Source organism: Acinonyx jubatus, chromosome A1, assembly GCF_027475565.1.
Source record: "Acinonyx jubatus isolate Ajub_Pintada_27869175 chromosome A1, VMU_Ajub_asm_v1.0, whole genome shotgun sequence".
NCBI lineage: Eukaryota > Metazoa > Chordata > Mammalia > Carnivora > Felidae > Acinonyx > Acinonyx jubatus.
In genome coordinates, this window is record NC_069380.1 from 114,232,137 (window position 1) to 114,247,337 (window position 15,201).

Consider the following 15,201-nt stretch of genomic DNA (forward strand, 5'->3'; position numbering starts at 1 on the left):
TTTATGGTTGGAAACAGTTCATACATAAGCAGTTGTATTCTAGCATGAAGTCATAAACAGTTTCCTGAATGAAAGAGTCAGTACAATTACAGCTTGGCTAAAAGCAAAGTCCTTGGGGCACCTGGGTGACTCAGTTGGTTAAGTGTCCGACTTGATTTTGGCTCAGGTCATGATCTCATGACTTCATGAGATCGAGCCTGAGTCAGGCTCTCCGCTCACAGCATGGAGCCTGCTTGGTATTTTCTCTCCCTCTCTCTCTGCCCCTCCTTCCTCAAAATAAATAAACTTAAAAAGTAAATAAATAAAAGCAAAGTCCTCACTAATCACAGTCTCGTTTCAGCTTACTTTAGAAAGCGGTCTTTAGAAATTAAGAAATATAGGGGCGCCTGGGTGGCTTGGTCAGTTAAGCGTCCAACTTCGGCTCAGGTCATGATCTCGCAGCTTGTGAGTTTGAGTCCCGCATCAGGCTGTGCTGACAGCTCAGAGCCTGGAGCCTGCTTTGGATTCTGTGTCTCCCTCTCTCTTTGTCCCTCCCCTGCTTACACTGTCTCTCTGTCTCTCTCTCTCTCAAAAACAAATATTTAAAAAATTAAAAAAAAAAAGAAATTAAGAAATATATCTCCAATGTCTCAGTGATGGATCAAAAACTGAATAGATTACACAAGCTGACCATCATCTCCCTATGCACAAACATACAAATTTTGTCTATTTCACTTAAACATAAAATCAATACCACTAATCAAAGAAACCTTGAAAAACAAATCTTTTTTTTTTTAACATTTATTTATTTTTGAGAGAGACAGAGCATGAGTGGGGGAGGGGCAGAGAGAGAGAAGGAGACACAGAATCTGAAGCAGGCTGTAGGCTCTGAGCAAGCTGTCAGCACAGAGCCTGATATGGGGCTTGAACCCATGAACTGTGAGATCGTGACCTGAGCTGAAGTTGGATGCTCAACCGACTGAGCCACCCAGGCACCCCGAAAAACAAATCTTTAAGACATCCCCACTCCCTACCTTTAATTCAGTCAACACTATCAGAAACATAGTCAGAAGGAACATTTCTTCATGATTCTTCTAGTGAGGGAATTATATTAAATGTTTATAGCAATAAAAAAGCTAAGCAGAAAAAAAACCAAAAAAGGCTAACTAGAGTTGCTTCAACATTACATCCCTTGAAATCTGACAGATATCTCATAGATATGACATTGATCTATGAGATACTTTACATGAAGATGTAAAGACAATGTGGGTTATTTGTTTCCATGTAGAAACTGTGGGGAGGATAAGATTCACAATGGCACATCAATAAAGGGAGATTGTCCTTTGACATAAATGTTGACTTTTAAAGTGTTCTCAGAGCTATCATGTTTTTCTTAAGAAAAATTCCAAATCAACAGAAACGTTGAAAAAATAGTGAAAAACACCCTTTCCCTTGATTCATAAATTGTTAGCATTTTGCCACATTGCTTCCCTCAACTTTCCATACACACATACACACATACATAAATATGTATAGTATGTATACATTTCTTTTGCTGAACCATTTGAAAGTAGGCTGCAGATATTATGCACTTCATCCCTAAATATTCCAGCATGTATCTCCTAAAACAATCTTCTACATGATCACAGTACTGTTATCATAGCTAAGAAAATTAACATCAATTCGTGCAATTCATGCAAGGTCTGTGTATTGCATTTGCTTTTATATCCCTTTCATTTCTTTTCATCTAGATTAGTCCCTCCACCTTTTCTACTTTTCATTATATTCACTTTTTTGAAGAGCATGTCAGTGTTCTTTGTAGAATGGCCCATATTTTGATTGTTTCCTCATTATTATTATTTTTTTAATGTTTATTTATTCTTGAGAGAGAGAGCATGAGTGAGGGAGGAGCACAGAGAGAGAGAGAGAGAGAGAGAGAGAGAGAGGGAGAGGGAAACACAGAATCCAAAGCAGGCTCCAGGCTCCGAGCTGTCAACACAGAGCCCGACGCGGGGCTTGAATTCACAAACCGTGAGATCATGACCTGAGCCAAAGTCAGACGCCTATCCGACTGAGCCACCCACACGCCCCAATGATTTCTTCATTATTAGATTCAGGTCAAACATTTTGGCAAGAATACCACAGAGGTGCCATAGCACATAATGTTAGGTGGGGCCAGTATTGGTGACAATAAGTTGGATCACTTGGTTAAAGTGGTGACAGCTAGATATCTCCAATGTAAAGGAATTTTTCTGCTTTGTCATCAGTAAGTATTCTGGAGGATGATACTCTGACATCATGGGTCCTATTCAACAAAAACCCATCACAAGCAGTTTTAACAACCATTGATAATCCTTGACTGAATCAATGGCTTCACTGGGGGTGAAGCTGTTAAGTAAGATTTTTATTTATGTATTAAGTATAAAAACATATTGTTACAAAGAAACCAAATATTTTTTTTCTGAAAGAAATTAAGATAAGTGAATGAAAACAGGAGGGAGCCATGCTGATTATTACTATTTAAGAGGTGAAAGGAAAAAAGGCCCTGTTTATAGCATTATAAAACAATTACAGGGGAGGCTGAAAATGACTTGTGACCAAATATCATAAGAAGGGCAGAATTAAACATTAATTCAGGATCAGACCTTTGAAAGCATCTGTCGCTCCAGGAGCACAATTCTTGTCAGGGTGAAATTTCAGGGCAAGTTTTCGGTAAGCTTTCTTAAGCTCTTCATCACTGGCATTTCGAGACACTCCTAAAATCTCATAGTAATTTCTGCATTTCTTGATCCTAAAAAGACACATCAGAAACATGTATGTCTACAAAGTCCCCTTTTGTGCAATTCACTGTAAAATAGTACCTTGATCCTCCGGTATGTGAGCCCCAAAACAAACCCAAGACAAACTTAAAAGAAAATTGGCGAATACATTAATGAAACATTCAAATTGATTAACAATGTCCTCCTCCCACCAAGAGCGTAATGCCTTTCCAAGTATTTTTACATCTAATATTTTATTTTTCCTAAATCCCTGCAAGAGGGTAGAATAAACATGCTCATCCTTAAATCAAGGTGCAGGCTAAGCCCCTGAGAGTTGAATCACAGGATAGCAAAGCCAGAAGAAACATCTAATCACCCTAGTTATTTCTCTCTCTCTCTCTCTCTCTCTCTCTCTCTCATTTTCCTTATGGCTACCTTTTAAAACTTTGTTTTAAAAAGTTAATATATAGGGGCACCTGGGTGGCTCACTCGGTTGAGCATCCAACTCTTGGTTTTGGCTGGGGTCATGATCTCATGGTTTGTGGGTTCCAGCCCTGCGTGGGGCACCACACAGCGTGGAGCCTGCTTGGGATTCTCTCTCCTCCTTGCTCTTTCTCTGCCCCTCCCCAGCTCATGCTCTCTCAAACACAAACAAACAAACTTAAAAAAACTTACTGCTTCCCCATTCCCTGCCCCTCAATCTCCCACCCTACGGACAACCACTATTAGAAGTTTTCTGTGAATGCTGTGTATAGCATGAGTATGTGTATAGACACGTCTCCACATTTTTCTAAACCTAAATAGGAGCATATTGTAATTACTTTTATACATCATTTTTTAAAAAACCAACAGTTTGGGGCACCTGGGTGGCTCAGTCAGTTAAGCTACCAACTCTTGATTTCAGCTCGGGTCAAGATCTCATGGTTCCTGAGATTGAGCCCTGGGTCATCTGGCTCCACACTGATAGCATGGAGCCTGCTTGCGATTCTCTCTCCTCTCCTCTCTCTGCCCCTTTCTCACACACTCTCTCACTCAAAAATAAATAAACATTAAAAAAATTTTAAAAACCAACAGTTTAGCTTAGAGATTGATCCATAACATACAGAAACGAGTACAGGATAATAATGTAGACCAGAGTGGCAGTCCTGGACTTTTTTTTTTTTTAAGTTTATTTATTTTTGAGAGAAAGAGATAGAGCGTGAGTGGGGGAGGGGCAGAGAGAGGGGGAGACAGAATCTGAAGCAGGCTTCAGGCTCCGAGCTGTCCGCAGAGCCCGACGCAGGGCTCAAACTCATGAACTGAGAGATCATGACCTGTGCCGAAGTTGGACACTTAACCAACCGAGCCACCCAGGCACCCAAAGTCTTGGACTTTTTGATCTCTGAAGTTTTGTTTGTTTAAGTTTATTTACTTATCTTGAAAGAGAGAGAAAGCATGACTTGAGGAGGGGTAGAGAGAAAGGGAGAGAGAGAATCCCAAGCAGGCTTTGCACTGTCAGGGCCAAAATCAAGTCGCACACCACCCAGGTACCCCAATCTCTGAAGTTTTTATACTCCTAAAAATTACTGAAGTTCCCCAAAGAGCTTTTGTTTATATGAGTTGTATCTATCAATATTTATCAAATTAGAAATGAAAACAAGAAATTTTAAAACATGGTGATGATATAGCTGCATATCAGGTAGCCTCTCAAAAATTCCACAGTACAATCACGAGAGAATGAGAGTGAAAAAGGCAAATAATGTGTTTATATTATTATTAAAGTTGTTGTAAACTTGCAGACCCCCTGATGGTTTTGGGGTTTCCAAGCCACACTTAGAGAAATGTTGTGTTAGAGCATGAACTCTGGAGTCAGGATGCCTTGGTTGGGATCTTATCTTGCTGTGTACTTAACCTCTGTGCCTTGGTGTTATCTTCTGAAATGGGCTAGTAATTTCAACTATGCATCATGAGCTGTTATGATTTAAATGAAGTATTCATCAAAGTGCTTGACAGCATGTAACACATAAATATTGGCCATTATATATCTATGTCATTCTTTTCAAAAGCTGCATATTATTGTATTTTATGGATTATATATATCCCCTAATCACGGGCACTTAGGATGTCTCCAGTCTTTTGCAACTACACAGTCCATTTAGGCAGAGCCTTGCTGAAGAGTTCAAAGTAAGTCAGCATCGCAGGCTGGACTGTAAAGCAGAGTCTGGAATGTCAGTCATGGTCCTTTCCCAAGAGCTGCCCATGGGGATCCTTTGGGTTCCCAGCCCAGTTTCCAATCCCTGCTTCCGTGGCAGATACTTCTCTGCCTCTTTCTCTCTTTTGTATAAACTTTTATTTGTCTAAAAACAGCTTTATTGAGCTATAATTCATATATCACAAAATTCATTCTTTTAAAATATACAATTTATTGATTTTTAAGTACATTCACAGAGTTGTGCACCCATCAACACTATCTAATTCCAGAAATTTTCATTACTCCAAAAGAAACCTCATACTCATTATTAGTCAGGCCTCTTTCTACTTCCCAACCTCTAGCAACCACTGTCTCTATAAATTTGCCATTCTGGACATTTCATATAAAAGGAATGATACAGTATGTGGACTTTTGTGTCTGGCTTCTTTGACTAGCATGATGTTCAAGGTTCATTAATGTTGTAGAATGTATCAGTACTTGGTTCCTTTTATTACCAAAAAGTATTCAGTATTCATTGTATGGATATTCCCAATTTTGTTATCCATTCATCAATTAATCAGCTTGCAGGTTGTTTCCATCTGGGGGTATTATGGATAATGCTGTTTGAACATTCATGTTTTATGTGGAAGTATGTTTTGATTTCTCTTGGTACACACCTGGAAGTGGCTAGGTCATGTGCTATGTTTAAACTTTCTGAGGATCTGGCATTCTATTTTTCAAAGTGGATGTACAATTTTACATTCCTACAAGCGATATACAAGGGTTCCAATTTCTCCACATTCCTATCAACACTTGCTATTGTCCATCTTTTTGATTATTGCCATCCTAGTGGGTATGAGGTGGTGTGGTATCTCATTGTGGGTTTGGTTTGTATTTCCCTAATGACTAATGATAATGATACTGAGCAACTTTTCACATGCTTATTGGCCATTTGTGTATCTTCTTTTTTTTTTTTTTTTTTTTTTAGAGCCATTTGTATATATTCTTTGGAGGAATGCCTATTTAGATCCTTTGCCCATTTTTATCTTTTTTTTTTTTTTTTATGTTTAGAGAGGGTGCATACATGAGTGGGGGAGAAGCATAAAGAGAGAGGGAGAGACTGCTCCGAAGGGGGCACACGAGGGGCAGGGAGAGACTCCCAGGAAGTCCTGGGAGAGGCTGGAACTCGCCAGCTGTGACATCATAACCTGAGCCGAAATCAGGAGTCAGACGCTTAACCAGGCATCTGAGCCACCCAGGCGTCTCAACACATTTATTAAAGACAATTCTTTGTTCTGTTAAATTGCCTTGCCTTGTTTTTTTTGTTTTTTGGTTTTTTTTGCCTTGTTTTTTTTAAAGTTATTTCTACAACCAGTGTGGGGCTCAAACTCAGGACCCCAAGATCAAGAGTCACATGCTCTACTGACTGAGCAAGCGAGGCATCCCTGCCTTGGCACTCTTGTCAAAAAAATCAAATGACCCTAAATATAAAGACTTACTTCTAGACTCTCAAGTCTATTCAATTGATCTACATGTCTATCCTATGCTAGTCTACGCTATCTTCATTATTATAGCTTTGAAATAAGTTTTTGAATTGGGACGTGTGACTTCTCCAACTTTGTTCTTTTTTCTTTTTTTTTTCAATATTTATTTTTTTGGGGGACAGAGAGAGACAGAGCATGAACGGGGGAGGGGCAGAGAGAGAGGGAGACACAGAATCGGAAACAGGCTCCAGGCTCTGAGCCATCAGCCCAGAGCCTGACGCGGGGCTCGAACTCACGGACCGCGAGATCGTGACCTGGCTGAAGTCGGACGCTTAACCGACTGCGCCACCCAGGCGCCCCCAACTTTGTTCTTTTTAAAGACTGTTTTGGCTATTCTGGGTCCCTTGCATTACCATATGAATTTTAGGATGAGCTTGTTAATTTCTGTAAAAAAGGCAGTGAGGTGATGGGAGGGTAAGTGATGGGTATTGAGGAGGGCACCTGTTGGGATGAGCACTGGGTGTTGTATGGAAACCAATTTGACAATAAATTTCATATTAAAAAAAAAGGCAGTGAGGAATTTGATATGTTGAATCTACTGATCAATTTGAGTAGTATTACCATATTTCCAATATTAACTCTTACAATCCATGAACACAGGCTATCTTCCCATTTATTTAGATCTTTAATTTCCTTAAATGAAGTTTTGTAGTTTTCAATGTACATCTTACACTTCTTTCATTAAATTTATTCCTAAGCATTTTATACTTTTTTGATGGTGTTGTAAATGAAATTGTTTTCTATTTTTGGATTGTTCATTGTAGGGTATAGAAAAACAATGATTTTTGTATACTGATCTTGTATTTTGCAACTTTGTTGAACTCATTTATTAGTTCTAAGAGTGTGTGCATGTGTATCCCTTAGGATTTTCTATATTGTATCATTCATCTGTGAATATAGTTTTATTTCTTTCCAATCTGCATGGATGATTTATATATTTCTTTTTCTTACCTAAGTGCCCTGGCTCGAACCTCTACTACAAGGTTGAATAGAAGTGACTAGAGTGAACATACTTGTCTTTTTCTTGATTTGGAGATCATGCAATTGTTTACCATTAAGTATGATGATGTTAGCTGTGGGTTTTTGGTAGATGGTATTTATCAGCTGAGAAGCTTCTATTCCTATGGTGTTAAGCGCTGTTATCATGAAAGAGTGTACGAAAAAAAGAAAGAAAATGTTGAATTTTGTCAAATGCTTTTTCTGCGCCTATTAAAATGATCATGTGGCTTTTGTCCTTTATCCTATTAATATGGTGCATCACACTGATTTTCATATGTTAACCTCCTGGGATAAATACCATTTGATCAAGGTATATAATCCTCTTCATACGTTTCATACGTTTTTATATGTCGCTAGAATCTATACCCATAAGGGATATTGATTGATAGTTTAGTTTTCTTATGATGTCTTTTGTCTGTTTTTAGTTATAGGGTAATACTGGCCCCCTAGAATGATTTGGGATGTATTCCTCTCTCTTTGTATTTTTTGTAATAGTTTATAAAGGATTAATTAATTCTTCTTCAAACATTTGGTTGAATTCACCAGTGAAGGCTTCTGGACGTAGATTTTTCTTTGTAGGAAAAAAAATTTTTTTTAAGTTTATTTATTTATTTTGAGAGAGAGAGAGACAGCATGAGTGGGGCAGGGGCAGAGAGAGAGGGAGAGAGAAAGAATCCCAAGCACGTTCTGTGCTGCCAGTGCAGAGCCCGACTATGGGGCTGGAACTCACAAAACCATGAGATCATGGACCTGAGCTGAAACCAAGAGTTGGATGCTTAACCAATTGAGCCACCCAGGCTCCCCTCTGTGGGAAATTTTTTTATGTTAATTCAGTCTTTGTATTTGTAGTAGGTCCATATGCTTTTTTCTTTTTTTTTTTTTAATATTTGTTTATTTTGAGAGAGAGAGTGTTCACATGCAGAACCAACTGAGCCACCCAGACATCAGTCTTCTTCTTTTTTTTTGAGCGGGGGTAGTAAGTGAGCAAGGGGCAGAGAGACAGAGAATCCCACGAGGGGTAGAAAGAGAGAAAGAGAGAGAAGTGGGGCTCAACTGAAGTGGGGCTTGTGTTCACCCAAAGCAGGGCTCGAGCTCACCCAGTGTGGGACTTTAATTCATGAACCATGGATCATGACCTGAGGTGAAGGCAGATGCTTAAGGACTGAGCCACCCAGGCACCCTAGCTTCTTTTTCTTCTTGAATAAGTTCAGTAGTTTGTCCCTTTCTACAAATTTGTCTGTTTCATCCAGGTTATCTAATTTGTTGACATACATTTGTTCACAGTATTCTTTTAAAATCTTTATTACTATTGTAAGACTGGTAGTGATGTCCCCTCTTTCATTTCTGATTTTAGTTATTTGAGTCTTCTTTTTCTTGGTTAGCCTAGCTAAAGATTTGTCAATTTTGTTGATGTTTAAAAAAAACAACTTTCAGGGGTGCCTGGGTGGTTCAGTCAGTTGGGCATCCAACTCCTGATTTCAGCTCAGGTCATGATCTCAGGGCTCATGGGATCAAGCCCTGAGTTGGGCTCTATGCTTTCAGCAGGGAGCCTGCTTGTATTTTCTCTCTCCTCTCCCTCTGCCCCTCCTGCAGCTCACTCTCTCTCTTTCTCAAAATAAATAAATAAACATTAGAAAAAAAAAACTTTTGGTTTTATTGATTTTCTGTTGTTCTAACCTCTATTTCATTTATTTCCACTGTTTTATTTCCTTCATTCTGCTTGCTTGGATTTAGTTTATTGTTTTTACTCTTTTTCTGATTTGTAGAAGATTAGCTTATTGATTTGAGATTTTTAAATATAAATGTAAATATAAATGTAAATAAATATATACATATATATATATTAACATTTAGAGCTATAAATGTCCTTCTAAGTATTGCTGTAGCTGTATCCTATACATTTTGGTATGTTGTATTTTCATTTTCACTCATCTCAAAGTATTTCCTAATTTTTCTTATGATTTCTTCTGTGACCTATTTGTTATTTACGAACATACTATTTAATTTTCACATATTTGTGAATTTTCTAAATTTGCTTCTGTTGTCGATTTCAGAAACATACACTGTATGATTTTAATCCTTTTATTGTCACTTGCTTTGTGGCCCAACATCTGATCTATCCTGGAGAATGCTTCATGCATACTTGAGAAGAAATAGATAACACATTTTGTCAGGAACTCTACATTAAAATCACTCATTTTGTCCCATCACAGACTCACCTTTGTACCCCAAGCAGCTGCTCCTCAGTGTAAGTGGAACTCCCCTCACCCTGCCGGGTTTGGTTCCACTCATTCTCAGACTTCTTTTCCTTTTGCATTTTCATGCAGTTACAGCAACCACAGGGGTCATGACTTTCAGGAGGTCTATCTTCTGGGTATTTGTTTCTTCTAACTGCATCAATGTAAGCTGCAAAGCAATAGCCCCTCCATTAGGTCTCATTCTGATCTGCAATCAACTTTGCTACCTGCCCCAACTATCAGGGAGGCTGCCTGTAGGCATGAGTGTGAGGGCCAAACCTCTGAATCATAGTGACTTTTAAGCATCCATATAAAACTGAACAAACATCTTCCTTGAGAAGACAATATAGTAAATATGAAAGCAACCGTGAAAAACATACAATGCCAGAAACATGAAGCATAATAACGTCCACAGCAAATATTCAGCAAATATTTTGAATCCGAGCCAGAAAAGGGGCATAAGAGGCGTGTGCTCAATAGCTTGCCTTTCAGGAGGTGTCTGCCCAATACTCTGCCTTTAGTGCAGTGCAGGAGAAGCCTATTTTTCTGTGATCCACGGTCAGATGTGACACTGCTCATAAAATAGTTTTTTGTTGTTGCAATGCCTCCTACCAGTAAGATTTAAAGTAGGGTGAGTTCAGCCCTATTATTATTATTATTATTATTATTATTATTATTATTATTATTTAAGTTTTATTTATTTCAGCAACCTCTACAGCCCACATGGGGCTTGAACTCAGAACCTGAGATCAAGAGTCACACACAGGGGCACCTGGGTGGCTCAGACAGTTAAGTGTTTGACTTCAGCTCAGGTCATAATCTCATGGTTCATGAGTTTGAGCCCTGTGTGGGGCTCTGTGCTGACAGCTCAGAGCCTGGAGCCTGCTTTGGATTCTGTGTCTCCCTCTCTCTCTGCCCCTCACCTGCTCACGTTTTGTCTCTCTCTCCCTCTCAAAAAATAAATAAACATTAAAAAAAAAATACAGTCACACATTCTTCGACTGAGTCAGCCAGGCCCTCCTCAGTTCTTTTAAACTAACATCTATAGAATAAGACACTTGGCTAGGTAGATCAAGGAGATGTACAGATAAGACTTACTTCTGACCACAAAGAGGTTATAGTTTGAAGGGAAAACTTTCAGTTAACACCTGAGAGGATGTAAAAAAAGGCCATAGCAATCCAGTCAAAGAAGGCAGATCTGGGAAAGGCTTTAAAACATCTCTCCTGCCGAAAATCCCTTAGTGACTACCCAAGGGACTGCCCTTCCCCCAAATTTCATATCATAGTCCCAGCCTACCTTTCCAGCCTCCTCCCTCACAACATGCTTGCTCCTTTACAGTCTATGCTCTAGCCAGATCAAACACCTTTCAGATCAGCAATGCTTTCTCTTTCGTCTGTGCCTTGTACATACTGTTCCCTCTGCCTGCAACATTCTTCCTCTAAGTCAGCCTAACTCCAACCCATCCTTCATGCCATCATATATAACACTTTCTCCATAAGGCCTCCGCTGACACCCAAGCTGTCAGTGTGCTTCTCAAACCTACGATCTTGCTGTATAGCCCAGGACTTAGTGGCTCTATTTTATAATTGTCTGTTTACCTGTCATACTCCCTCAGTGGACTCAGAGTTCTGTGATCTCAGGGGCCCAAATCGATGTCACATCCCTGATGCACAATCAGCATAATGCTGGGCACTTAATAGGTATTGAATCAACACTCTTTGCTTGACTGCAGGATGGAAAAGGTCAGCCTACGGGTCCTGATGCGGGCTGCAGGGACAGGACCAAACGGAGAGGGAGAGTCAGGCGGCCTAGTTTGGCGGCGAGGATAAGGGCCTGAAAAGCAAGTCCGGGCGGAGGGGGTCCTCATCACTCTGCTAACCTTCTGGACACCTAAGCACGGACGGGGCCCAACCACCGTGGGCCCTAGGTTGGGCACTAGCGGAGGCGGGGCTGGGGGCCGGAGGCAAAAATGTCATCACGGGTGACTCTGGGCTCCTGGACGGTGCCTTTGCTTGAGTCAGCGCTCCTGATTTCCAGATCTCAGCCCCTGCCCTGGGGGGTCCCCCGCCTAATTCGGAATACTACTCAGGCTCAGCATCTTATCATAGGCCTCCATCCCTTACCTCAGGCCCAAGAACTTAGCCCTCAAGCATCTTAAGGAGCCTCATCCCTCTCCTGAACTTTGCCTTGTCCCACCCTCCGGCAAGGACCTGGTACCTTCTGTCCAGCGCTCCCCGCTGCCCAGAGTCGCAGCCATATCGGTCCCCAATCAGCAGGTCGGCCGAGCCTCCCCGGCGCCCGAGGCTGAAAGGGACGGGGCAAGAAGCGCGGGGCATTCTGGTCATTGTAGTCCAACGCATAGGAGCTGCGGTACATTGGACTACAACTCCCGGCAGGCTCTGCGCGAGGGGCCAGCCGAATTGTAGCTGTACGAGGGGCTTGGTCTTTGGAAGTGAGGTTTGTGGTGGTTTGTTGCTGCTGGTTGGCTGATGGGCTACTCGGACCACACTTTGCTTCTGTGGAGTGGGGATAATGGCTTCGGCCTCGCCTAACACTAAGGACATTCAAGGAGGCGCGATGAGATCCTGCCTGGGAAAGATGCTGCAAACTAGTCTAGGGGTTGATAGTATGACTATTCATCTCAGGGATGTCTTTTAAAAATATACGCTAATGCCTGTTCTCTGCAAATTGTGTTAGGTCCTGGAAATTGAGAGACAAGTTTTGGGGATGCGAATCCAATCCTGATAATTTAAGAGCCAAGAAAATAGAAAAGTGAGGTCGATTTACGTAGTTAGAGAGCAGTCTGGATACACCCCTTTTCGTCCATCTGCTCTAGCACAGCATCATTAGAGGGACCTCTAGGTCCCTCTAGGGGCAGGGACAGAGAAAGAAGAAAAGGGCAGGCACTGGAGCCGGCGTTAAATCCCCTATCTTTGCTCTTCCTTATCCTTCATCCATCCCATCCTACTCCAGGGCACCCCTGAGACTTTTCTCCTCTGTTCCACCCCAGTCATTTCCTTGGCCATTCCTTTCTTTTCAGAAAACCTTGGAAATTAGTAAAAGACAAGTGAAATATTCCTGCCTTTTCCCACTCAGGTCTGCATGGGGACCACCAGCAAAGAATAAAAGCAGTTCTCAGTGTTGTTACAGACTCAATGCCTGCAGCTGAGTTGGGATGGCTAAAGATCAGGTTTCAAAAGTGAAATGTGATCATATACATCCACAAACAAAAAATTACTTAGAATTCATTGAGATCTTACCAGGAAGACCAAAACAGTGTGCCAACTATGATCTCAAGCAGCAGCTATTTAGGAGGTTGGGGCGGGACAGGGAGATGAACAGCCTGAGACACAAACTGATAAGGTAAAATCCTCCAGTCCTATGGAGTTCTCTGCATTCCGTGCAGTCAGCTGTGGCCCTGGGGTGGATGAGATCAGTGTGCTCACAGAAGGGTGGGTCCTAAAGAAGCCACTTGTGTTCTGCAGACAAGGGACCTGATCAGGGATATACATTAGGTGGTTGAATGTAAAAAGGTTATTTATTTGGTTTTGGGAAATTAAACAGACTGCTCTAAAATATGGACAGGGGAAGGTAGGGTATGCCTCTGAGTCCGGGGGCACAGGGCTAAGGTCTGGTGGTACTGAGAGATGTCAGAGTACTATGAAGTTAGAGGTATCTGGTTGGGAGTGGGGGTGCTAGAGCACTGTAGGGAGTAATTGGATTGAGAATTATGGGCCTACTTAGGTGTAGAGTCCAGGATCAAGAATGCTGGACAAGATTTGGAAAGCTGCAGTTTTGTGGAAGTGTTTGATACCTCAACAACCTTTCTCATTATTCTCTAAAACCTCACTTCCCACTCCTTTTCTAGACAACTGACTTAGTCCTAGATCAGTAAAAAATGACTCAGCATGGCAACCTTCTCAGATATTGCCATGCAGATGTACCCATTATCTCATTTATACCTCAATTAACACTTCTGGATGAATCTTTCTATGACTGTAGCACTAGGACTAACTTAGAACTCCAAACCTCAACATTTAGAACACTTCTGTGCCAACTTTGGCTGAAGCACACCAACCACTCAACAAAATAATTGCCATTATCAAATTCAGTCTCTGGTAAAAAAGGAAGCTATGGGCTCAGAAGGTTCAGGATGGTGGTGCTTGGGGAAAGTAACCAGCAGGAAGAGTGAGGAAGCAACTGGGAAGGAAATGAGAGAAGAGAAATTGGGATCTCTAAGGCAGTTCTCAAGGAGGACAACGTAAGTGTAGAAAGAAATTCAAAGAAGTGATAACGGACACCCACAAATCCAGAGGGAGGCTGCTGAGCAGAGCCACACAATGATTTCCAATAGATTCAAGTAGAATTGAGTAGCAGTAACCTGGCTTGGGGGAATTGTGTGCATGAAGTAGGCCAAGAGGCCTGCGATGATCCTTTATCTGCTAAACTATTTTACGTAGGGCTGGCCTCAGATATCTATCAATTTTCTCTACTTACTTTTAGAAATATTTGTTGAACTGTAGTGAATTTTTGGTGGTGATACTGAGGTTTGCCTTGTGCCCTATATGATTGAGATGCTGCCCCATCTAGCCCTGGAAGAAAGATACTGAGTAAATGATCCCTGTGTCCAACTGGGCCTGTGTGCCTGAGTTGATTTGTCAGTTGCCCTCCCATAAGATGGGGGAAGAAGCAAAAGAAAGACACCCATCCCACCACCTGTTTCTGCTTTGAGCCCTTCTAATCCTATGTTAGAATAGGGAGGAAGCTATCTTGTAAATGGCCACCATCCTGTTGTCTAGACATCAAGGAAGAGATACTGTCTTAGGGAAGCTGCAGGGGCTGCAGGAGGCTACGCTCAGATTTCCTGTCAGAGGTGGGGTCTTGTATTTGCATAAATAGTAGGATCCTCCAGCAGAACTCCCTCTAATATAGTTTGCTAGAGAACAGGATTCAGCATTAAGTGAATTCATCCTTGACACGTTCTCAAAAGATAGCTATTTAGCAACAGGAAAATCAACATGGCTAATGTATGACGGCAATGTCGGTTTCAGAGTAAAAGCCATGCAATCTCATATTAATACCAGTTCACCTCCTCTCCCCAGATATAAATACCTTATGACTAACAGCTCATATTTGCAGGACATTGTCCAGAGTCAGGGGGAAGTTTGTGGCCTTAGAATGGAGACATCAACTGAGTTACCTAGAGTGAAACTCATGTTCTTGACCTAATTAGTCCAGTATGATAAGCAGCTGAATTAAGTGTCCATGGCAGCCAGAATAACAATAACTGTTCCAACAGAATCCAATACTTCTAGACATTGTTATGTCATCAGGAGCGTTCTATCTCAATGATGGAGTTTTTTTTGTACCGGATCCGACTAGGAAGTCATGTGCTTTTTGCAGTGTGGCTTGAATAAATATATCTGAGCTATATTTTTAATGCTGTAGTATTGCTGCTATAGGTTGGAAATAGACTTTAAGACTCTGAGATTTGAATGCTGAAGGTTTACTG

At 41.2% G+C, this 15,201-nt stretch overlaps 1 protein-coding gene and 1 long non-coding RNA gene across 6 annotated transcripts in view; one reads left to right on the plus strand and one right to left on the minus strand.

The window, feature by feature from the left end:
* Positions 1–15,004, minus strand: part of DNAJC18 (DnaJ heat shock protein family (Hsp40) member C18) — a 28,784-nt gene extending 13,780 nt beyond the window's left edge. The window contains exons 1-5 of one of the 5 annotated variants that reach the window (XM_027076573.2): positions 14,890–14,907; positions 11,907–11,993; positions 11,288–11,456; positions 9,671–9,857; positions 2,625–2,770 (exon numbers count right to left, since the gene is read on the minus strand). In XM_027076573.2, coding sequence (XP_026932374.1) covers positions 2,625–2,770; positions 9,671–9,857; positions 11,288–11,294 — 340 coding nt within the window. In that variant the 5' untranslated portion in view covers positions 11,295–11,456; positions 11,907–11,993; positions 14,890–14,907. Of the gene's footprint in view, positions 1–2,624; positions 2,771–9,670; positions 9,858–11,287; positions 11,457–11,906; positions 11,994–14,801 lie in introns of all 5 variants that reach the window. The other 4 variants (XM_015064076.3, XM_015064070.3, XM_027076572.2 and 1 more) reach the window with 4 other exon arrangements.
* LOC128315353 (uncharacterized) overlaps positions 1–15,201 on the plus strand; it is a 59,591-nt gene that overhangs the window by 5,533 nt on the left and 38,857 nt on the right. The window lies entirely within an intron of this gene.